This window comes from Martes martes (assembly GCF_963455335.1).
Source record: "Martes martes genome assembly, chromosome: 6".
NCBI lineage: Eukaryota > Metazoa > Chordata > Mammalia > Carnivora > Mustelidae > Martes > Martes martes.
Window position 1 is genome coordinate 5,173,937 of NC_137893.1, and position 25,779 is coordinate 5,199,715.

The 25,779-nt window shown below is 44.5% G+C and overlaps 1 protein-coding gene across 7 annotated transcripts in view; it reads right to left on the bottom strand.

Moving 5' to 3' along the window:
* Positions 1-10,961, bottom strand: part of QKI (QKI, KH domain containing RNA binding) — a 155,421-nt gene extending 144,460 nt beyond the window's left edge. For 6 of the 7 annotated variants that reach the window (XM_080805704.1, XM_080805703.1, XM_080805709.1 and 3 more), the window contains exon 1: positions 10,344-10,625. In XM_080805704.1, coding sequence (XP_080661830.1) covers positions 10,344-10,485 — 142 coding nt within the window. In that variant the 5' untranslated portion in view covers positions 10,486-10,625. Of the gene's footprint in view, positions 1-10,343 lie in introns of all 7 variants that reach the window. The other variant, XM_080805705.1, reaches the window with a different exon arrangement.
* Positions 10,962-25,779: the final 14,818 nt, after the last annotated feature.

Sequence of the window (25,779 nt, forward strand, 5' to 3'; positions counted from 1 at the left end):
CTTTGTATTTGATAACACACCTAGATTCAACAGTATCAAATGAGTGAGGTTGGGACAGAACTTCCTTGAACTCAAACCAATTCAAGAACTTCTAAGATTCCCCTAAACCAAAGAGTTTCTTCAATTCTCTTTAATGTACACATAAGCTTAATTCTAAGTAACCAAAATTTTGGTTGACAGCTATACAAATGAGCCCCACATGTTCTCCATACCTCAGGATTAATGTAAGAACGAACTTAAGGGTAAGGAAAAAATGTTTGTATGTTTATTTTTAGTTAGAAAACATTTGTTTAAAAACTCTAAAGAGTTTAAACCTAAATCTATAAAGCTCAAGATATATTTTTATTCAATATTTTGAGAAAATATTTTAAAATTTTAAAAGTATTTAAAAGTTACCTAACCATTTACCTTAACTGTTCACAGTGCATCCAATTTCTACTTTCTCAGATCCATAGAGTCTACATTCTTGTTAGTTTTCCCTCAAAGAGTTCATTATGATACCCCAAAATAATCCAAGCCTTGCACTGGTTCCTTACAAAGCTCATAATAAAACGTATGCTGTTCATCCTGGCATTCAAGGCCCACCATGGTAGAGCCCAAACCTAGGCTGCTGGCTCTGCTCATAGCTCTCCTTCGCATGCATTTGCCATTCCAACTAATTGAGTTTAAACACACTTTCCGAAAATCTTTCAATCTCCCATCACCACTGTTTTGACACTATAGCACTTTCTCTTCTCATGGAACATCCTCTACTCTCCCATTCACCTCATTAAATCCTACCATCTATTAATACCAAGTCAGATTCTAATTCTCTCAAAAGGACTTCCTGACTATCAGAATGCTAGTGAGTGATTCTCATGAACATAAAAACTAGTGGATACTCATGTGGATAAATTACCTTTGTTTTTTCTTATTAGATTCTCTACAAGCTGCCTGGCTTATCTCAATGTCCATTCTATTAAAAACAACCTAAAAATATTGACAGATATTAGATGATGCTACCTTACAGTCTGAGAAATTCTTTTTGCATATAGTACCCTCCAGCCTCCAAATATTTTAATTTGAAGTCAGCAGAGTAGTTAATAATTCCATTTACATATGAAGAATACAAGGTTCAGAGAGGTTAGGTATCTCGTCCAAGATCACCAAACTAGTTAACTGCAAACTCATGATTAAATCTCAGGTCTACTAAAGAATTCTTACTCCTTGCAACATGGTCTCATTAGTATACGGACAGAAACACAAGTTAATTTTTATCTTTATGCTGGCTCACACGTTCATACATGTATACACACACACGCTTATTACACAGTTGACACCTGAAGACCTGTCCTAACAACTGCAGCATCACTGCGACAATGACGGTAGCAGCAACAATGCTAAGAATTAGATCCAGCTAATTTCCAAATACCTTTTATTTGGCTTTGGTGTGAAATTTCATTTCTTAGGAAGTTTATTTACCTACCATGTAATACTACTTAATTCTCTTCAAATATACTTGAAGAATCAGCTGATACTCCCGATACGGGTATCAGGAATGGAACGCAGTGGCTACCTAGGGCAGCTCCCATTTCCGTTCATCACCATCCACCTCCGGACAGTCACTCTTCAGAGCTGCTACTTCTGCTATTAACCACTCTATGCTAACGTAAAAGCGAACCAAGTGTACATTCCTGACTTGAGTCACCGAGCAACAGTAAACCTTTATATTAAATCTTCCAGGGGCGCCTGGGTGGCTCAGTGGGTTAAAGCCTCTGCCTTCGGCTCGGGTCATGATCTCAGGGTCCTGGGATCGAGCCCCGCATCGGGCTCTCTGCTCAGCGGGGAGCCTGCTTCCCCAGCCCTGCCTGCAGCCCTGCCTACTTGTGATCTGTCTGTCAAATCAATCAATCAATCTATCTATCTTCCAGTCAGAAAGGTTAGATTTCCTCTTGAGTGGTTTTTAAAAATAGTAACTGCATTAATAATAATATCAGCAATAATAATACCAGTAGTAATACTAAATACACACTGGGTCTGTACCTTTTAAAGAGTTAAGGCTCTATCCTATGGTTATTAAGAACTTTAAGTAAGGGTGCCTGGGCGGCTTAGTGGGTTAAGGGTCTGCTTTTGGCTCAGGTCATGATCTCAGGAGCCTGAGATTGAGTCCTGCACTGGGCTTTCTGCTCAGCAGGAAATCTACTTCTCCCTCTCACTCTATGCTTGCCCTCTCTTTCTCAAATAAGTAAATAAAATCTTAAAATATATATATATAAAGTTTAAGTGAATGAACTGAAATCCTCTAAACACCTTTTCTTTCTCACTTCTAGCCTCTTAACTATCACAAAAATTTAGCTCCAAGAATTTGACCAGTATTTGCCCAAGTCCAACATACCACAGAATTAACACTACTCCCATTTACTTTTTTTTTCTTCATGTTCACAACCTAAGGCAACACAGCCAACTTTTTAACATGTGGAACTATTCTGGGTTTTTCTTCTCCAGTTCCACTTATGCAATGACACATTTACCAAAAAGATCAGAAAGTAGAACTGAGGGTCTACTCCAACTCTGACACTACCTTGCCTTATGATGTGGACAAGTCACAACCTCTCTAGACCTCAGTTTTTGCACCTATAATACGACGATTTCCATTTACTCCCAGGTCCTTCGCAGCTCTGAAATTCCATGATCTTTTGATATTATTATTGTTTTCCCTACACTAAATTGCATCCAAGAAATGTTTTCCATTTTTTCTGGTTTTTTTCATATATACATCTCCTCAAATACTCTTTGTAAAACCATTCTGAGTGCCCATATTATGACACTAACAATTAAGGAAAATAAAAATTTCATAATTTCATAAAACTTTGCTTTTTACCAGCACTTTCCTAATACTCTGAAATGTAGTAACTATATATACATGTTACATATTTTTATTAGACTTTCCTATAGATTTTAAACTCTTAAGTTAGCTTAAAAGCCCAATGTTTCCAATAATCTGTAACTGACCCAATCTTTACAACTTGTCCTCCATGAAAGCCAAAACCAAGGTGTTTACTTAGGACCTGCTAATAAGATCCTTTTCCGCTATTAATACATGATCATTTCAATCCTGGGGCCAAGCAGATATTTCATTACTTCAAAAATCATCCTTGTTCTAAAACTTCACCAGCCCTAGCACCCAATCTGAGGGATTTAGGGCCAGCTCACATTCACTGCATGTCTCCCTCTATATACATCCGTGCCTACACGTGTGTGCACACACAAGCCCTTTCCTTATTATCATGGTCATATACGTGGGACCACTTTATGGATTTAACTACATTTTGATATTCTTTTCTGACACCTCAGCACCCTTGAAAAAGCATCCAAACTGGCATATTATGTTTTATCATAAATATGTGATAGAAATATTAGAATAAATTGATTCATTTCACAAGTCACAAAATTCAGTTTAATAAAACACGTAGGTTAGAATCACTATACAAGGCAACATTGTGAACATAAAATGTTTATTTTGGTAGACTTGATAGGACTGCTGGAATTTCAAACTAGAGCTGCTGCTTAAAGAAACTGAAAAAATGAACCACTAAGTACAATCATTTGCTTGTTAATTACAAGAATTTTGGATAAATCACTTACCTTCTACAAGTTATGTATTTGTTAAAAATTCATGACTGATTTACTTTACAACACTGTTAGGGCTAAAGCAGTAGAGTAGACTGCTTTTAAGAGGGTTAAGTTAGCTGAAAACTTCGATTATCAGTCTTCTAAGTAAGGCACTTACAAATTAGCTTAAAGAAACACCTGTGTTTAAAAAATTACTATTTGTGTTAAATAACTGTAACTGCCGCGTAAGTTTATACTCCGCTTTCTTCTAAACTAAAACCACTTAAATAGTCCTTATTTATCCTGAACACATCAAAGCAGCACTCAGGGACCTGGAATCTTTCCCATATACTGTGTTTTACAGAGTACAAGACCTACATATCAGCTACATGTTGACTTTTATAGGTAACTGACTAGGGAAAAGGTTTACCTACATAATTCCATAAACACCAAAACTTTTAAGAGCTGCGATAAGCACTGACAGCTTCTCTCTGCTTACCAATTGATAGGTATGACTGATAGATAAACTTTGTATAAGGACTGGCTGAAAACTACTGCCCAAGTAAAGCAATTCTATCTTTCTAATTCTCATTCACACCAAAGGTACTGAAGTAAAATGAAGATAAAAGCTTCTTGAAATTTAAGATTTCTAAAAAATATCATTTAAAAAATACACATACCTTTATTCTAATTGCCCTAAACTATCACCAATTATTACATAATTGGCTTAATCCCATACTTTAAATAAACAGAAATCAAGAGGATAACAATGTCAACCTATTTATTAATTCACCAAACATCTGAGAGTTAGTGTACCAGGGAATAAGGTGGGCACTTTAAAGGAACTAATTCTAATAAGGGTAGGCAAACACAAGAAGAGATAGTATTACAACATGAAGTATGATGATAACTACACAGACATTAATACTTAGCACACAATGGATTATATTTACAGTCAATTTTCATAACACAGTCAAACAAAACAAAATGCATTCACTAGGAAAAGTTTAATGCCATGTTTGCTTCCTATTAATTGAAAAAAAAAAGCTGTAAAAATCTTACTTGGACATCAAACAACCTAGCTATTTTGGGCCCCAAAACTGAAATGCCAGTTTTTAAAAGGGGTATAAGCATTCCCTAACAGTGCCCATGAAGGGAAAAACACAGTATCTTGACGTCCAAAACAAAGGGGGGGGGTGGTCAGAAAAAATAATGAAGTCCTGTCAATCACAAAAATAAAAAACTGGTACATAATATAATTCTGACTTCTTGGCATAGGCTCTTTCACTATCCTGACCCCTTGGCCCTAAAATAGATCCTTGGATATCTTCATAATATCTGACATACCAATGGCAGAAAGTTGTTCAATGGACTCTGCCATTTAAGTTGTCAAACGAATAAAACTCAAAAGAGGCACAGCATTTTCCATCTCCAACAAAGGCAAGTTTTACTTATAACTACACCATCATAAATCAAATTGCATTAACTATAATATATTTCTCAAGTAAGTTAAAAGATATTCCAGTCAGATTTTTTAAAAAGCTGTTCCTATGACCACGCTGGTTTAATTCTCTTAAGGGCCAAAAAGGTCAAAAAAACAAAACAAAAAGCTTACATATCTAAATATATTGGCTTCAAAAAAGTGCAGGTAAAAAAGGTGCCCAATAAAGACGGTGTGTGGGTTTGTTTGTGCTGGGGGTTGGGGGGGAGCACACTTGTCTTTTGTCACAGAAATCTAGTTCCTTTAAAGGTCTTTGTTGTTGTTGTTGTTAAGATGAGAGAGATCACAAGCAGGTGGAGAGGCAGGCAGAGAGGGGGAAGCAGGCTCCCCGCTGAGCAGAGTCCCATGGGGGCAGATCCCAGGACCCTGGGATCATGACCTGAGCCAAAGGCAGAGGCTTTAAACCACTGAGCCACCCAGGTGCCCCTAGCTCCTTTAAAAAGTAAACAAAACGCCATTTTTTTCTTATGAAAAACTGAGGCACTTTCCAATCAGCTTCAGGACAGTGACAAGTGAGGGGATAATAACAGATATATAATGTGTTCAAAACATTAAAAACCCAAATTAACTTTTCACTTTATATTCTCAAAGCCATTTAAGAAAAGGTGCTCATACCAAACATACCAGCAAGTGCGATTAGCAATGAGACCTGTTTCTATTAATTCAATTACATTTTATCCTTGGGAGTACAGCTTTTACTACGAAACATGTACACTGAATAAAGTTAAGAAAAAGGAATCACCTTCTGCCTCACTGAATGTACATGTATTTTGAATATAGATTCTGCCTAAAGGGGAGTTAAGCTTCAGAAGTACAGAATGAATGTTGGATAAACGACCTAGGATACAAGTTATATCCATTATTACCTTACAGAGCTGGTGACACCCACTGGGTGAGGAGAAAAATAATGGAAGGACAACTGATTATAAATACCACGTCCTCCTCTCATCACTATTAATTCAAAGGGCTAGTGTACAACTGCAAAATTTTTCTTTCTAAAGAACAGATACTTCAACTTAAGTAAATAAAATCTGTTTGTTAAAGAGACTGATTACCGTCAACAATGCTCCAGAAAAAAACATTGAGAGAACTTGCTATATGAGTTTAAATTTTAATAAACTCATATAGCAAGTTCTCTCAATACCAACAAATAACCATATTAATTTTTGAAACAAAGTTTTCTGTAGACAATATTTCTCCTCTGCAAAAAAATTTTGAAGTGTAAGAAAACCAAAGGCATAAAATATTTTCAACATTGAATGAATAAATGGAAATAAACATTAACATGGAAAAATGTTAACAAGTGAAGCAAGTTTTCATTTAAAATATTTTTTTGCCCACATTTTTAAAGGAGGGAGAGAAAACTGAGGTCAGAAAGGAAATTTATTACTCCCCCCCAAAAGACAATGAGAAAATTAAAATGCATTTCTCAAATCAGAAATGCAGAATGTAGTCTTTAACATGTTTGCTCACTTTTTCTGAACCACACACTAATTTTTCAAATACTTACAAAAGATTTAGGCTAAACTTACTTATAATACATACCATGCATTTTTAATTTTCCCATCAGCAGCTTGAACCTGCCTCTGCCTAAAAAATGAAAACTCAAAATCTGATTTTAAAATCCCTAGTTCTTCCCTTCCCCCATCTGGAATTTTTAGTCTAACTAATTTCATTTCTGGCCTTCTCAATTCCAATTGCAATACTTTATAAAAACAGAATTTGCATTCAAGTACTGTTGTTGCATGACTTTCATTTTCATGACAAAGGAAGTTTTTTTTTAAATTAAAAACTTGTGTTAACTGCTCTTTCCCAAGGATGGTCCCAGGTTTCAGTTTGGAAACTTCTCTCCAGAAAACAGTTTAAGACTTCAAAACCCCGGTTTTATGTGTAATCATCTACTATCTCCAATGAAAGATTCTTAAAGTATTGAAAACAACTGAAATTACTCCCTTTATGTGAGTGGTTCAACCCAGAAAGCACTCACAACTTAAAAGCACTGTGAAGACACTTACAGGAAAGTCTGACAATTCTTACACCTCCTCCCTACCCCAGACAAAAAAATAAATCCAAAAACCAAAAAAAAAGTCCATAGTCAAAATATAGGCTAAAGATTAACTTGGCATGGAATTAAAATGCTCAAACTAAAGCATTCAAGTTTTAATCAACTAAGAAAATAGAGCACACATAAATCCCAAATTTGTAACTAGCCAAATAAAAGTTCTCAGACAAGCAAATTTTTTGAAATCTACTCTAAAAAAATTTTAATAGAATTCTGAAATAATCATTCAAAATTTCTAATTATGAGAAAATACATCTACTCTAAGTCCAGTACCTTAACTTGGTTTAATTAATTATCAACATAAAACTTACAGCTTTATCTAAATTGAAGAAATTTTTCCACCAATCATATGGAAGAGGAAAAATGTAATTCCTAACCACAAATAGAAGTCATGATTAATTTGTTTTGGACAATGAGAGGCCACAAAGGGGCAAAGCAAGTTGCCAAATTTTCAGAATAAAATCTGCCCCCCCAAAAAGTGATGCATTTCAAAAAATGTATTTCTCTTAAGCTAAATTAAGTTTATAATAAGGCTAACAATTAGAGGAAGCAGCTTATTCCACAGTAAGGAATAGCCCCTTTTCCTGTGTGTTTGTACTGGTCTGATTAAAAAAAAAAAAAAAAAAAAAAACAAACTTCCTAGTCATTATGCTGTCCATTTTAAACATCCCAGTTACCACAAAGAAGCAATCTTTACTTAGGCTGGGGAGTTGAAAAGGCTAAAATTCAAGATAGCCAAGATAAGGGATGGAGTAAACCACAATAAAAGAAAAAAAATCATTTAGAATGTATCATCCTCAACTAGTGATCTCCAAGTTTTAAAATGCAAATGGTTATGATTTCCAACTACAGAAGAATCAACAAAAACCCTTTGTTAAGAGATAATGACATAAGTGAAATTCTAGATTTGGAAGATTACAAATTACTGAAGCCAACATTAGAAACTTTTAACAGAGAACAACTCCAAATTATCATTTAGAGATTTTAGATCAACATAAAAGCGAAGTGAGAAGCCTTTCAGAACTAATCAGAGAAACTCAAATTATGTATGTTTTTAAACAAAATACGCACAAAGAGAAAATACTTCCAATTTTCTTATAACCTCCTATGTCATTTGATTAAACTCAACATTTTAATTTAAAGAATGCAACTTTAACCCTAAATATTGTGAGACCATTTTCATTTTAATGTCTATGGAAGATTTCTTCCAAATAACTGTACTTAAAAAAACACCTTGCAAGAAATTTTTAGAAATACTACTAAAACTTTTAATTTTACCAAAATATCCCAAGGCAGAAAAAGCATATTATTTTTGAAATGTAACAAAATTGTTCCTATAATTTTAAAGAATGTGTTCTCAGTGTTTGCAAACACATTATGTATTATAAATATAACTCCACAAAATAACACATAAAATTATTTACTGTGATTTAAATTTCAACTAAATTTAATACAGATCCGATTATTGAGTACGTTATACACATTTTGCTCAAACATTTCTCACGTTAAAAAAAAAAATAACTGGCGCCCCTTAGCGCTCACATTTGGAAATACTCAATTTAAGAGTCCCAGCAATTTTTTTTTTTTTTGACATTCCAGAAAGTTTTCTGCCTCCACAATCTTTCAAATGCCAACACAAATAGAAAAAGCAGAACCCCTTAAAGGGACAGCTCAAGTTTTTTCTGGAGCAATATGAAATAAACAGATTTGCTGTTTCAACAGTGGAAAAAGCACATTCCAGTAAGGCTTACTGCTGTTATGTTTAACATATGTAAGCAAAAGCCAGGACGCAGTAATACCTAACAATTTCGTACTTTTTTTAAAGTTGTTTCTATGACTTTCTTGACAACAAAAACTCCTGGGATTCTTCTTTAACCATCTTTAATCACGGAGACATTTCCGGTCTTTTGTTCTTTAGTGACATTCCAACTCTCTACGCTTCGGATTCCTTTTCCCTAGTTCTATAGGAAAGATTTCGAAATTCCTGTGAAAAATCTAAAATCCACTGGTCAATTCTGTAAGACACAGTTTTCAGCTTCCTTTTGAGTCCTCCGGTATCGCTTCTAAGAGAAAACTCCTGGCTACTCGATTTTCAGAACAGGCTTTTTTGCTGGTCATTTTTCCCTCTCCAGGCGTTCGCAGAAATGCACAGCTCCTAGACTTCAATAATCCAGAGCCACGCTACCAGAACTTGTTAAAGAAATTCCAGAGTCGGCCAAAATTAATCTTCTTGTCATTCTTCGCAACCCTCAGCTCTCCACCAACGAAGCGTTTTTGAAACTTTTACTCGCTTTTACTCTCGCCCTTCCAAAAGGTCTTCGTTTCCTGCGCTGCAAAGTAAGGCAGCGGCGTCCTCGGGAACCAGCTCTCCGCCGAAGTTCTCTCAAAGTCGGGACTCCGTTTACATTTGTCCTCGCGGTATTTCGTATTCACACCCCACCCCACCCCCGCCCAAAGTGAAGTTAAACTCCCGAACAGTTCTCGCTTCCCCAAACAAAAGGACAAAAAGTGCTTTCCGCTGTCATTTTGTCCTCGCCTTCGGCTAAATCAGCACTACTTTCGCTCTCCTATGGAATTCCTTTAAATTACCGAGCCCCACGCTACTCCCCTTGAGTATCTGCGAGCTGCACAAACTCCAAAAAAGCAAAAGCCCCGCTGGATCCTACACTTTGGGAACCGGCGGCGTCCTCCGGGAGAGACCCCTCCGGGAGCGCCCCGGGGCCGATGTCCTTCAGGCGCCCGCGGGGCGCGGGGCGGGCGAGGCCGGGCTCCTCTCGGGCAGGCCCGCGAAGCTCCCGGCCGTCGCGGTGCTCGCAGGCGCGGCTGGAAGCCGGGGACGACAGGGGGCTCGCCCTGCAGCCTTCCCCGGCGCACCAACTTGGGCGCCGGCCGCGCGAGGCCCGGGGTCTCGGGTCCGGGGTCTCGGGTCCGGGGGCGGGGGGAGGGGGGCGAGCGTCCCGCCGGCGCGTCCCGCCCGCGCCCGCGGCCGCGACCCGCCTGCCGCCGCGCCCCGCGAGCCCGGCCTCGGCGCCGCCTCCATGCGCCCCGCCCGGGCCTCTCCGTCCCCGAGCGCACGGTCCCCGCCGGCCGCGACCTTCCCGCCCTCCCAACACGCTGGCGGGCGTCGGGTCCCGGGAAGAGGGGCCGCCGCCCGGGCGCGGGCCGCGAGGGGCCGACGAGGCGACTCACCTTCGTCCAGCAGCCGCTCGAGGTGGTTGAAGATCCCGCAGAAGTTGGGCAGGCTGCTCATGAGCTTCTTGTCGTTCATCAGCTGCATCAGGTAATCTGGGGTGGGCTTCGGCTTCTCCTTCGTTTCCATTTCCCCGACCATATTCCAGGCTCCGCAGCTCACTCCGCCCGCCGCCGCCGCCGCCGCCGCCGCCGGAGAGGAGGGAGGGGCGGGGAGCCCCGGCCGCCGGCCGCTCGGGACTCGGCGTCCCGCTCCGCTCCGCTCCCGCGCCGGGCGCCGGGGCGGCCGGACCGCGCGCTCGCCGCGCTCTCCCCGCCCCCGCAGGCACTTTCCGCCCGCGGCCCGACGCGCTCCCGGCCCGCCGCCGCTCCTCGGCCGCCGGCTCGGCGCGTCCCTCACGAGGCCGGCGGGCGGGAGGCGGGTCTCCGCGGGCCGAGTGCGGGCGCGGGCCGCTCGGCGCCGGACGAGGAGGAGCCGGGCCGCCGCCGCTCGCTCGGCTGGTCGCGCCCGCTCAGCCGCCGCCGCCGCTTCTGCCGCGGGCTCGGGGTCTCTCTGGGCTGGTCCCCGCCGCGGCCGCCTCTGCCGCTGCCGCCGCGCTCTGACTCCGCTCCTCCTCTTCCTCCTCCTCCTCGCCTCCTCCTCCTCCTCCTCACTCACTTGGCGGCGGAGTTCGCCTCAGTTCAGGCGGCGCTGCCAGCGGCGGCGGCGGCGCGGGGGGAGGGGCGGCGGCGCGGGGAGGGCCGGGGGCGGGCGGCGGGCGGGGCCGCGCAGGGCGGCCGTTAGCGGGGCCCGGCCGGCGCGCTCCTCCTCCCGCCGCCGCCCCCCGCAGCCCCCGGCCCGGGTGCCGCCGCGGCCGCCGCCGCCGCCGCCGCGACGTCTCCCTCCGGCGGGGTGCGTGATGGAGGCGGCGCCCGGCGAGCCCGGCCTGGGCGCCGGGCTGGGGTCTCCGCCGAGGCGGGCGACAGCGGCGGGAGGGACGGGTGCGGGGTCGACGGACGGGTGGGGGTGGGGGAGGGCGCCGGGTGGCGGTGCTTTCGACTGGGGCGGGGGCGAGGGCCGCGCCGGTTCGCGCTCCCCGCCGCCGGGCCGGCTCGTCTGGCGGGCGCGGTCGGGCTGTGGCGTTAGGTGAGAGGGACTGCCAGCGGGCCGCGCCAGGGCTGCGCTCGCCACCGCACGGCCCCTTCCTCTCCTGCGTTACTATAGTTTTTTTTTTAATTCTCTCGTCCGTTCTCACCCCCCACCCCCAAGAAAAGAATTTTTTTCAACGTCCTGTTGCTTCACGGGGGACTTTCGGGGTGGGCATCACGTGGCCCGACACGTAGCCGTAAGGCCCGAGAGCGCGTGCGCGCGTCGAGTCCGGCGGCCACGCCCCTTCCGAGGGTCGCTCCGCCCCTGCCGGGGCCCCGCGAGCGAAGGGGGAGGGGCAGGGCCTGCCGCGCGCCTGCGTGGGGCGGGCCGGGGCCTGGGCGGGGGCTGGTGCGGGGGCGCGCCGTGGGGGGAGGGGTGGAACGGCAGGGCCGTCGGACCCCCAAATGGCGGGGTGGGAGCTAGACGCTGCGGAATCTTCGCTCCCTGGTGTCGAGTTCTCCTCTGTAGGACGCGTTCCCGGGGGGCTCGGATTACTGCTCTGTCGTTGGTGGCACCGCACGACGACACCCCCCCCCCCTCCGCCGGCGTCCCCGCGGTCCTCCGGCTTCGAGAGCCACCGCTGCGGGAAGGAGCCTGACGCGCTGTGGGTTCCGCGTGGGCGCCCCTCGTCGCCCCGACGGCATCGCCACTACCTGTGCAGTACCTGGCCCAGTGGCGGGGCACGCCTCTAGAGACAGGGTCTGCCGTGGTGCAGCGTCCGTTATTCTGAGACTCGGCTGCAGTTCGGAGCAGGCACCGAGCTGTACGAAATACGGAGGGGGACGCGAAAGGGGGGATGATGTTGCCCTCCGTGATGGCATCAGCACGCAGTTTTGAAACGCAGCCGCAATAAATGAACTAAGATCATGTACCTAGTTCGAAAGGTGGAAGTCAATATTCACATTTGCCCACTTGTAAAAAATGATACCGTGGGGAGGAGGGTTTTCCATGTGGTATGATGGATTACAAATATTTAGGTTTGTTTGGGAAAGATTTCTGAACTGCAACAATGTAGTTCTCTTTCGTTTACAGAATGTTGTCAGTCGCAAAATCTGCATCTGCATTCTTCTGCAAGCCTGTTATGACATGTTCAATTAATGTAGACGAAATCTAACATCAAACTGACCGTGGTGAGAGCTACAAGTGGCTGAAATCTGTTAATCATGTCTACTGTGTTTTAACTGGGAAGAACTTACATGGGGGTTTTTGGTAAATTTTTAACTTTGTACAAATTCTGAGGAACACTTAAGTTTGAGTTGTATTGAAACTAGCTGAATTTCAAATAAATACTCTTTTGAATAGCAAGTAGCTTCTGTCCTGTTCATTTAAGGAACATTGTTTCTAAATTTAAGCTACTTTGGTAGAGGAAATGGAATTGCCCTGCAGACAAAGTTGAAATTGAAAACATTTAACTCTAAAATATTTTAAGAAGTTCTCCTACTTCCATTGCCATAGAATATGCGCCTACACAATTATCAATTTAAAGGAAGAATTTTGTAAATGCAGGAAACAGTATTTTGATTAAAAATAAACCTGTTGCCTCTTTAGAAACTAACCTATGCTACTTCAGGATGTAACAAAATGATAGGTATTTTAAAGAGGACTAAGCTATTCAAGTAATTTGATAGTGTAAAAGATTTCATTCCCCTTCTTAATCGGTTTCCTTATTTAGTAAGCTCCCAGGCCCTGTGCTAAATCCTTTACATGTATATCTCATTTAATTTTCAAGGCAACCTTGTAATTATGTGTGCTATTATCCCTGTTTTATGTGAGGGGAAACAAGAGGAGAAGGAGGTTGAGTGACGTTTGCCAAGCTCATGAGTCCCGGATCGGGGATTCAGTTCCACTTACATTTTATCCTAAAGCCTATGTTCTAAACCCCTTTACTAATCCTATCCAGTAAGTTAGGTTGAAACTTTTAATGATGTTCCACCATTGTTGATGGATAGAAATTGCAATTTCATATGGCTCACCTGATTCTTTTGGTAAGCCATCTTCTGGTAAACCAGATCAGAGTTAAAGAAAAATCAATATTCATGTCTCACGTATTAAATCTCATGTGGCTACAGCATTTATAATAGCTACTATGTATTGCCTTTTCAGATATACATAGATCACTTCTGTGCTCACAGTTCTTCTGTGTTTCTCCTCTCAGATGAAAAACCCAAAGACCTTATCAAGGCCTTTAAGACCCCACATGCTCTGGACCCTGCTGCCTCACAGCCCTGGTTTCTTCTCTTCCCCCAGCACACTGAGCTCTCCCTCCGGAATCCCTTCCCATCTTTAAACAGGCCAGGCATGCTTTCCGCTCCAGGATTTTGCACCTGGTGTATCCTCTCTTTGCAGAGCACTCCTCTCGCATCTGTAAGCCTGCCTCCCACGCTTTCTCAGGTCTTATCAGAGAAGGTTCCCCTTACCACCCTGTATAACACATGCCAAGTACACATACGCTCCCTCTATCCGCTTCCACCCCCACCGTTTTAATTCTTTTTATAACATTTATTTCTACCAGACATGTTCTATGGGAAAATTTGCCTCCCCCCTCCCCCTACAATGTGAACTCCAGAAGAGCAAGGGCTTTATTTTATTCTGTGTGGCATTCCCAACACCTGGAACAGAACAGTACCTGTAGGCACTCATTAAAAATATATTCAAAAAAGTATTAAGTAGTTCTTCATCAGGAACTGTGCAAACCCCTTACCTATATTCTTTTGATCCTTCCAGCAAACATTTTGGATAGATATGAATAGCCAGACTTCAGAGGAGAGATAGTTGGTGCTTCAGAGTAGTAAGCAGTTGGTCCCACACAGGCAGAACCAGGTCCATTCGAGGAGATGCTTCTGGAGACAACCATGCTACCCACCATACCCCTTCCTTTTCTCTCTCACACTCCTGCCTCAGACCTTTTGGGTACATCTTACCCCAATTAATTACCTAACATGTAACAAGTGCATGAAGAATACAAAAATTGTTGGGATATATCAGTTGCCTCCAAGAAGCTTAAAAATCTAAAAGTTACTGTGGAAAGACTCTTTAATCAACATTATTACAAAAATATCTTCACAATATTCACAAGTTACAATGCACACATGGTGAGCTTCATGTTGAAGATCTCTATAATAGTGTTTTCACTATGAAAAACTATGTCATCTAATAGGTTGACACTAAAACTGTTTCCACATCTAACATCAGTAACTAAACATGAGTGGAAATATATCTTCTGTTCTCTAAAATTTGATTGGCTTTATTTGCTTATTGCTATTCTTGACATTTAAAGTAGAAAATTTGAATATTCCAAACATTTTTTATCTTCCATCACCTTGGAGTTCTATCAGGAACTAAAATATTCTTCGGACTTAAGAATCCAATCTTTGATGGCCTTGTGTCCCAAATGTGTTTGTTTTTGTTTTTGTTTTGTTTTGTTTTTTAATCTTTAATCCTTAAATCTTCCTACAAGGGAATGGGGCTTTCCTATAATCTTTTGTTTGTTTATTGTCTTAATTATGTTTCTTTATTATCTTAGTAGATTTCTCAAGTGTCCTTTTCAGTTGTGAGATGTCTTATCAGTGACTATTTTGGAAGGCTGAAAATGACAATTTCTTAATCAACAAATACTTGAGTACCTAGTGTATCTAAAGACTGTCACTAACCCTAAGGTTAAGCTGGGAGTTAGGATCACATACCTATGAAAAGTTAACTAATAAAAGCAAGTGCTAAAGACAAACTGTCCTAAGAATGGAAATGAGCACTACCACTCGGGGCCTGGGAGCCTAAGAAACACAGCCCTGGGAGGTGGGGGGTATGGATACGAACTTGGAAAGGGTCAGGCTGCAGAGCAGGAGTTTCCAGAAAGAGTAGTAGATGCCAGTTTTGGGTTGGCCTCAAATGTCAAGCTGAAGTGTTCATGGAGAAGAGCGTCGGGAATTTTTTTAATACAAGGAAATGAATCAATCAAGCAGTAACATGGATTCCTTTCAGTGAGGCATATTTATGTATCTCTTAGTGCAAATGCACCATTTGTAAAATGAAAGGCGTTGCTCTTCACAGCTGTTCCGTTCATTGTGCTGCCTTTTAAAACCACTAACATGATAGCTGCAGATGTAATACTAACATTTCGCTTAAACCTCTGCACAGCGGTTAAATGTGGACTGATGGTGTAGAGTTTCTACTCATTTGACCCTAAATGAAACCTTAGAGGGAAAAACATTCCCAGCCAGGATGTACGCTTGTGCCAGGTAATCCCATCTTCATTCTACCCTTGAACAGAAACTTAAACTAAAAAATAACCATCTGCTAATTATAGGAATATGAGAGTAAATTAAAAATGTGTTTTGTTTTGTTTTGTTGTTGTTTTAAAGATTTTTTTTTTATTTGACAGAGATCACAAGTAGGCAGAGAGGCAGGCAGAGGAGTGGGGAAGCAGGCTCCCTGCTGAGCAGAGAGCCTGATGCAGGGCTGGATCGCTGGATCCAGGACCCTGAGATCATGACCTGAGCCGAAGGCAGAGGCTTAACCCACTGAGCCACCCAGGCGCCCCAGAATACATTTCGTTTTGATCAACTTTCAGACTGATTCATGGGTTTAAGATTGCAAAACGATTTCTATAGTGTTCCCCTGGACTTGTTGATTTGCTGTTTTTTCCCTTCAAGATCTAGCTCATTCAGGATGGACCTGTAATTAGACTTTTTTTTAACATATTAAGCAGATACAGAGTGATTCATAATCTATGCATTAGGGTTTGTTTTGATTTGGTTTTTCAAATGTACCCTTTATATATTTACTTGTTTTAAGTAAACTCTGCCCCTAACTTGGGCTTCAAACACATGACCCCAAGATCAAGAGTCATATTCTCTACCAACTGAGCCAGCCGGGGACCCACCCCTCTCTGTGTTAGTTTTAAATAACTAATGTGAGTAAACATTTTTTGTGAGCAAGGACGTGCCTACTCATGTCCCAGTCATTTAATCAAATACCACTATCCTTTACTAAAATTTAGCTTATAGCCCAAAATGCTGCATTTTTCCTGTAATTACTGTATATTTGTACTTTCTAAACAGTTTTTTATAAGATCAGAAAGACAAGAAGAGGACTGACATTTATAGAGTCCCTACGAACTGTTAAACACTTTGGTTATGAGCTCATTGAGTACCTGGCAGCTTCGAGTTAATTATTACCCCTATTTTATAGTGAAGAAGCTGAGACTCAGAGTTAGCCAAGTGATGTAACTCTTGTGACACAGTTAGTAAATGCTGGGAACCAGATTCAAAGCAAACCTCCTAAGTCCTGAGCGACTCACAGCACACTTCTGGCCCTTCTGTCAGTTAAATTTGGGTGCCCCAAAGCTATGTCATTGTCTCTGAGCCCGTCTTCTTTCAGTATCCCAACTGGTGGTGATGTTGAATCTTTTCGAACATTAAATTCCTACATCCCACTGAAATGCGGATGTCCTATAGAGAAAAGATTGCTGTGTTGGGTATAAAAAGCCTTTATTAGTTCTATCCTAATGAGCTGTGCAACACCAAGTAAGTAATTGTGTCTCTGACATGTGAACTGAGCAATCTCGGAAGGCTTTGAAGTTCTAAAATTCTGTGATTATGAATAAGATGTTCTCATCCATATCAGCAAGCTGATTGTGTTGGAATTTAATTTCTGTGCCTAGGATAACCCCATGCACAGATGGGTGGTCATATGATGGCAGTAAGAAATCTATTTAAAATTCTTAGGTGTCATTTTTGCTCTGCTTACCGAAAAAAAAGTCATATTTTTGGATATTGGTGTTCCTTAGACAATATAACACATTTGACGGAAATTCTTACATTTTTATAATTAACAAAAGGTTAAAACCAAATAGTCTTTCTTTTCTTCCACTTCTTTTTTTCTTTCTTCCTCTCTTTCTTTTTTTTTTTTTTTTTTCCTTTAACATGTTATAACTGAAAAAGTGGAGCCCTACAAAATCATCTCTAGAGTTCCTAGCAGAGGAACTTACCCCTCGGAGGGCGTAACAATTCCTGGAGAGTCGATGCCAGGCCTGTTCCTCTTTCTGCTCTTCTGATGCTTTACAAGTCGTCTTCTTTCGGTAGTTACTTGTCCTGAATGAGTAGAAGAAAACAAGAAAGAAAAAATCCTAGACCTACTTGGTCTCTAGGGAGGGCAGGCAGCTGTGTAAGCTGCTCCCCAGCCCAGAATACTTACCTGAGTAAATAGTAGCATCTGAAAACCCTTGCCTCCAGTGACATAGGGAAGACAAAAGGGGAAGAAGCGGCCTCAGTGTCTGCTACTGTGTGAACAGTTTTTGCAGTGCGATTCCACAATTCCTAAAAAGCACTTTGGAGTGTGAGATACCTATTCCCACCCCGCAAGAACCATACCATTTGTGGCAACAGGGGCCCGGGCATCCATAGTCCCCCCGATCTTTAATAGGTCAGAAAACAAGTACCTCCTATTTTAGTATAAAAGAGGCTTTGTCAGAATCACTTTAAGTATAAGGTTAAAAGCAGTTATTCACAGCACTGATACTCAATCAGTACACAACGGTAAACGTTCTCCATTTTTAAATGTTGAACTATTTCCACACCACTCTGGGCACAGTTACTTCTCCTAGCCACACTGCCCTGCCCTTCCTGCCGAAGCCCCAGGAATCCCTCTGACCCAGCCACTGAAGAGTGATGCCTGGTGCCCTGCTCCCAGCGGGGCTGACAGCCACCTGGGTCACCTGCTTTCTGCCCTACCACTTGTCAGAAACGTTCTGAATAATACTTACATTTGTATGAGTTTATCTGCATATTTGGAAAACCTCTTATTCTCTATCTTCATGTCCATTAAATCTGAGTTTTACTCAGATCTACAATTGTGACTAAACTGAATTTTTTTGTTGAAAATATGTATACATATACAGGCTCTTTGGGCATATATCCAAGTTTAGAAAGAAAATTTATGAAAATCATATTTAGCCAGTTATAATGAAATACCAAAGTTTTCTGTTTTACTTTCTATTTTCCACCGAATAATGGTTTAATAAACAGGTTGTTGCCAGAGCTGAAAAATGATTACTCTTTCTCCTCACGGAAAACTCTGATATTTCACTCCACAAGGAGTACCTCTGTTCTGCTCTCTCCTCTGTCCTGGATAGCCGCTCACGCTCCTTTGCTGAATCACAAGCAATCCTGATGATGCCAGCATTTACTATTTCCTAATTATTCTGTCCAAGCCCATCTGTAAAAATGTGTGACAGTTACGTTTTGTAGACCTTCAAGGGCCACCGACCTGATGAACAGGCCTTGATGGCAGTGTTTTCCTCATACCCGCTGGTAGTAAGCAGGGTTTTTCAGATGGAAATAAAACGCAGCATAGTGAAATGAGTAACACGTTTGTTTAACAGTTCTAAAACGGGTGCCCTGTATTTATAGTGCGAGCCTGGAATTAAGTAGTGGGGAAGTGCCCGCTGAAACTGTGACAGATGGCGGAGTGGGCCCCCCCCCCCACCCCATGCGGGTAGCGTTTCTCCGTCCAGGTAAAGCTGTTCAGGGAACAGAAGGGGTGTGAGGCGGGGAATGAAGAACACGAAACCGTTATATCGTGAAACGAGGAAAGAGAAAAAGACCTGCGTTCCCAGAGTTCAAAGACAGTCTTGTAAACTGTCCCGTCAGCGGACGTGCCAGCAATAATCCTACCTCCCCCTCCAGTACCGGCTTCCTCTCGGCCGGCCTGGCCACCGGTGGGAGAGGAGGCAGGCCCTTCTCTGCAGCTGGGATCCTTGACCTCTGAGGACCCAGAGCCAGACTTGACTTTCTCCAGTCCCTCAGCTGACCCCGTTCCAACATTTCAGCGGGGCAGGTGCCTGATTGCAGGAAGGCGGCTTCCACCTAATCAAAGGGCCCCAACCAGACCCTGTCACTCCCCTCGGGAAAGGGAGTGGCCAGGCCTCCTTGGTATCAGGGCTGCGGAGCCCTGAGCCTGGTGGGGGAAGGAGGCCTTTCTCTCTAGGCTCAGACACTTGGTGTCTAATGAGTACTTCCTTCCACACCGTGAAAATACGAAATAATAGTGCCTTAGCCCCACTACATAACTACCTGCCAAGCCATAGAAATGCTTTTCTCACAGATGACATAGATGCATCGTCTTTAAACCCGAAGCAAGGAGATAAAGTCCTAAAACATTCACCGTGAAGTGTTTGCTGGCCCTTGGAGGAAGCACTGAGCACGGGGGGCCAGCGCGGCAGCCACCGATGTCCTGGGCTCGGATCTCGGCCCTGCCGCTTACCAGAAGCTACTTCAACTATGTCCGCCTCTCCTCTCACCTGTAAATGGGGTAGTGCAAGCGAAGGATGGTGTCGGGATCACGGGAGTAAATGAACATGAAGTGCCCAGCAAAATCCCTGACACACAGTAGCTTTCAGTAAACAGAAACCTGAAAAGAGTGAGCTCTTGGGATAGCTCCTATGTGGATGCAGGTGCGTTTTTGGAAAGTGGGTAAATAACTCTATTTGCATTGAAATTGTATCCACGAAACTCAGAGGTACTTAGTCATCAGTTTCCTGTCTTCCTTTTGCACAAACCATTTCCTGTTCCCAGGACTGCTGACACCAGGAAGTAAAAGGACAAAGGACCTGATGAAAAGGAGCCTTGATCCTCCCAGGCTGGCTGTGTTGTCGGCAGCAGAAACCAAAGATGTAAAGCTGGCCCGGGGCCTCCAAGCTCTTCAAGACCCAGTTTTCAGCTGCCAGACAGTAGAAAGCCCTCAGTAGCAGCGGGGCGAATGAGGAAAAGGAGGCTGTGTCCCTCCCTTTCCTGCCCTGTTGAAAACGGAGCAGACAGGTAGCAGGGGGCCTGGAAGGCCCGGGACAGTGTGGACAGGCACTGCCCTCCCAGACTCGCAGGAGCTCGCAGGACCCCAGGATCCCATCGCTGTGTTCTAACACCGACAGTTGCCAACCGACCCCAGGTTTAAAAACGGGATGCCCGAGCACCTGTTCGGCTGCCTTAGGCCAGTTCAAGGGCCTTCTCCAATCCATGCACGGGTGGCCACAGCCAACAACACAGGCCAGTGAACAAGTAGGGTGTCTCCTAGCAGACATTCGGTAAGCAAAGCAACGAGCACCCCCTCCCCTTTTAAATCAGACGCCATGGGAAAAAATTGCTCATGTTTTGAGGAACTTAAGGTCTGAGAGCTGGGTGGGAGGAGACAAATGTATATACACTCTCAAGTGGCTTCTGCGAGTCAGTTTCATCAGGTCACATATGAAGCAACTCGAGAGCCGGTGACAGCTCTGGCTTCCCAGGGCCTTCCCTGAAGTGACCTTGATCTCTCCAAGTGAACCCTAGAAGCCTCAGCTCCGGCTAGACGAGCTCTCTGACGCTGATTTCCATCGCCTCTGGATCTGTCACCACGCCCGGCCGGCAGACAACCTCTGCAAAGCTGACCCAGAGACCCAGAACTTTCTCTCCGTGGTTTTCAGGTTATCAAAGCACCTTTCAGAGAATCATTTCAACATGAAAGCCGGGGGACCCACAACTAAATCGAGGTAGCTGAAAAGATAAAGGAATGGTTTAAATAAGCACTTCTGGAATTCGGAGTCCAGCTTCAGTGAATCGCTTACCTCATTACAACACGGATGCTGAACAAAATCCACGCTTGTCTCATATATTACCAAAAGGGCAGAGTGTTATCACTCGATACCTGGGGGGCGTGACTGAGCCTGAACGATAACTGAATCCCTGACAAGGGCTGGATAAGAATTTTCCTCTCCAGGGGCGCCTGGGTGGCTCAGTGGGTAAAGCCTCTGCCGTCGGCTCAGGTCATGATCCCAAGGTCCTGGGATCCAGCCCTGCATCTGGCTCTCTGCTCAGCGGGGAGCCTGCTTCCCTTCCTCTCTCTGCCTGCCTCTCTGCCTACTTGTGATCTCTGTCTGTCAAATAAATAAATAAAACCTTTAAAAAAAAAAAAAAAGAATTTTCCTCTCCATATCTGTTTTTACAGAACTCACTTACTGTAACCTTTATATACAACTGTGCACTAAGTAAGGGTAGTGCTATACAGACCACAGCAAAAAATCCCAAATCACTGATTTTGACACCAGATTTTCCCAAGGCAAAATCCTGGTCCCATGACTGAGCTGTCAGCTCACTTTGTAAATGACACAGACCTGAGCTTGGGGCTTGGGCCTCCCTCTTGGGGCTTCCCCTCCCCCATGCAGTCTCCGGCTCAGTTGCTCACCTCCCTGCCTCTGCTTTTCCCCATTTTCTGTGGTTGGAGGGTATTTCCTACCAGACTAGCAGCCTCTCCACACAGTCTCCGTGGTGCTGCGAGTTACTTTAAATTTGGAACTTGCTGGTGTGATGTGATAGAATTTTTTATTTATAACACAACGTATGCATACCAGCAGCACAATGTGCACGCACTGTAACCTTGTTCTTAATGTCTGTCAGGGAACTTCCTGGATGGGAACCATGACTGGCATCTCATTATAGCTTTTTAAAAATATTTAACATAAGACTGAGGCACTTGGATGGCTCAGTCAGTTAGGCTTCAGACTCTTGATCTCAGCTCAGGTCTTGATCTCAGGGCCGTGAGTTCAAGCCCCGCATTGGGCTCCATGCCGGGCAATGGAGCCTACTTAAAAATAACAAATAAATTGGGGCACCTGGGTGGCTCAGTGGGTTAAGCCTCTGCCTTCAGCTCAGGTCATGATCTCAGGGTCCTGGGATCGAGCCCCACATCGGGCTCTCTGCTCAGCGGGGATCCTGCTTCCCCCTCTTTCTCTGCCTACTTGTGATCTCTCTGTCAAATGAATAAATAAAATCTTTGAAAAAAAAAACAAATAAATGGATAAATAAATGACTGAATGAATAAATAAATAATAAAAAAGCTTCACAAAAGATTTATCAGTGCCATTTACCCTTCCCCTGGCCCTGTATTCAGTAGACTCAACTGTGCACAGCATCCAGGAACGGTGTCAGTGTAGTAAAGGAAATAAAGGGGAATTGCACGGGCAAGAAAAGAACCCAAGGAAAACACTTCCACCAGGCAGGTTTATTTTTCAAGTTCTACACGCAAATATACCACTCCTTGTCTGCTAGCTCAGGTTTTAGCTCATCTGTCTGTCAACCCCGTGGTGTTTACATGGCTTTAGTCTTTCTCTGGATCCTAAACTTCACGTTGGTTCCAGGTGGTTCAACAGGCCGTTAAGGTCCTGGGCTGTGTTTGAAATTGTTTGCAAGATCTGCATTGTTGACGAAAAGGTCCTGGTTTCTGTATAATGTTAACCATAGGAAAATATTAAGAAGTCTTTCAGAGAAGAAAAAATAGAAGAGTTCTTGGACCCGCTGTTTGTTTTTCATTGGAATGGAATTGAATTAGTGTTCGACTTCACAAAACTAAAACGTGCTGCCGTTCACTAGCTATTTTCCCCTGTTAGGAATCAAGAGGAAGCCCCAGATCTGGGGAGAAAAGCTACATGCCAATTAAACCTCACAGTTTCTTCTACCAACACCCTATCTGCTCAGCAGCCAGGAGTTTCTAGGGCCAAGCCGTTCCAAGCAGGTAGCTCAGCAGCTGGAGCCCCCCCTCTGCCGTGGTAGGCCTCCAGGGATTTTAGCTGTAAGGTGCTTCTGATCCCCAAATTCTGACAAAGGAGATTTGCAAAGCCTGTAGTCTTTCCTTCCTAACTTATTTTAAGATTTTATTAATTTATTTGACACAGAGAGAGTGAGAGAGCACCGCAGGCCGAGCGGCAGGCAGAGAGAAAGGGAGAAGCCGACTCTACGCTCAGCAGAGGGCCCCAGAGATGGGGCCCGATCCCAGGACCCTGGGATCATGACCTGAGCCGAAGGCAGACACTTAACCGGCAGAGCCACCCAGGCACCCCTCCTAACTTAACTGAAACTGCAGTTGTAATAAAAAGGTAAGTATGTGCACTGGCTTCCCCCTGACATGGACACAAAATTCTGTGTGACACAGATCCTTCTTGGGTCTGAGAGTGAAGTTCTAGAAGTGACCAAAGAAGTGGATCAACGTCCTCCAATCCCCTGCGTCCCTGGCCCTAGCCCCCTGAGCCCCCTGCGTCCCCGGCCAGCCCCCGGCCGCCACCCCAGCCATTCAGCTCCACCTGGTCTCCTTCCTGGCCAGCCCCTAGAATTGAGGCCAGCCCCTCCCACCGGCCCCTGCAGGAAGGACACAGCTTCCTCAACCTCTCCTCATCCCTGCTGCCTCCAAAACAAACACAAATTTAAAAAAGGACAAAGGAGTTTTAGTTATAGAAAGGTCAGAGTTTTAAAAATTACAAACAGCGAGAAAAATTACAAGGTTGATAAAGAATCTCAGAAAAATCCAGCAGGGGGTCCCGAAGCCTGACCTCATTTACATTTCAATGGAGACCCAGGTCAACCCTGTGGAATGTTTCTGAACATTCTTATTAATCTTTTCTGTAGTTAGAGGTCCCCTGGCGGCACCCTTCGCTGTTACTGGGTGTGCTGCCCTAGCTCTTGAGGGATCCAGGCCCCGATCTCTGACCCTATGACAAAGGAGTCCCTTCTTGCCTTCTCAGGCTTCTCTCTTGGGCTTGAGGCTACTTGTTCTGACCTTCAGTTTGCCACCATGGTCCCTAATGGAGCCCCTCCTGGTTGAGGTCTTGGGGATCTACCCTCACTGCCCCTCCTCCCACAGCCCAGAGCGCCTCTCTCTGTTCTTGCAGTTGAGTCACTGCTCCTTCTGGATGTCCCTGTGCCTCTGGCATGGAACAGGACGTGGGTCTCTCTGTCACAGAATTAAAGTGGTCCCCAGGGCGCCTGGGTGGCTCAGTCGGTTAAGCAGTGGCTGCCTTGGGCTCAGGTCACGATCTCGGGGCGCTGGGATCCAGCTCTGTCAGGCTTTGGGCTCCCTGCTCTGCCGGGAGTCTGCTTGTCCCTCTGCCCCTCCCCCCACTCATGATGTCCCTCCTCTCTCTCACTCTCTCTTTCTCCCTCTCAAATAAATAAATAAATAAATATTACAAAAGAAAGAAAGAAAGCCAGCCCAGTGAGGTGATACAAGGAAGAAAATCTCCTGCTTTGGTGTGGGGCAGTTACCTGGATCTCAGCAATTCTCCGTTTTCCTTGCTGAAAAATGGGGCTCTAATAAAACCCACTTTGTAGTGTTACTGTGAGGATGAAATGGGGCAACACTGTCAAGGCCAGACAGACGCTTAGGATCTAGGGACTGCTCTGCTCGGTACATATTGGCTATTGGCGTTACGATGAACATCCAGTGACCACACTGAGATGGCTTCCTGTGTGTCATGCATGAAGTGAGGACAGAAAGTAATTGTGCCTTCGAGAAATTTGCTGGGTGGCAAAGGGAGCAAGTAAGCCCCAAATTACAAGCAATCAGCTGCCTATTAATGTGCTTGAAGTCCTTCATGAGTATTGAGCCTGGAGCGACTAACTCCAGCTGAGGACAAGAATGGGAGAAGCTCGTCCATGCGTTCCTGCCTGGGGAGGGTAGTGTGTCCAGGCGGTGGTGATGGCTGGTCTGGCCCTAACATGAACTTGACCAGCTCAGTAATGGCTCTTATTTAATGAACAGATCCAGGCTCTGGATAGGAGCCTCTGGATGGGCTCCGGGTAGATCCAGGTCTGGTAGTCCCCTATCCTCAGTAAGAAAGAGCCTTTTGGAACGTTCCTCTATGGGCACCCATCATCCCTCAGCCTCAAGGCTGGCGTCCAGATGAGCTTGCCTCTGAGATGCTGTGCTTAACCCGAGGACCAGATCAACGGTCCAGCTCCCACTCACTGTTTGGCACATGCCTGACATGACCTGGGTCTTCACAAACATCAACTCATCTAGTCTCCCCTACAACCCTGTGTGCTCAGCCTATCCTGTGTCAAATCCTGGCTCCAGCAATTTCCAGTTTTGCAACCTTGGGCAAGCTACATACTCTCTCTGTGCCTCTGTTTCTTCACTTCTAATGAGGAGGTTGTCCCACCCCCCAGGCTGATGAAAGGATTCTATGAATTGAAGTCCTTGGTGAGAACACAGTAACTGTTCCTCTACATGCCTCCAGTTTCTGGCCTGTTTGCAGAATCATGGTAACCGATGAGGCAGAAATTCACAGCAATTCACCAAAATGATTTCCTCTTCTTTCTGGGCACTCTACTAATCCACATTTCCCACCTCCCTTAAACTTAGGTGTGGCCATGTGACTGAGTTCTAGTCAACACAATAGGTATTGTATTGTATTGCCTATTGTATTCTAGTCAATACAATAGGCTAGGTGCCCCTAGGTGCCCCTAGGTGCCCCTGCCCAGCCTGGCCCACAGAAGCCTCCCCATGCCC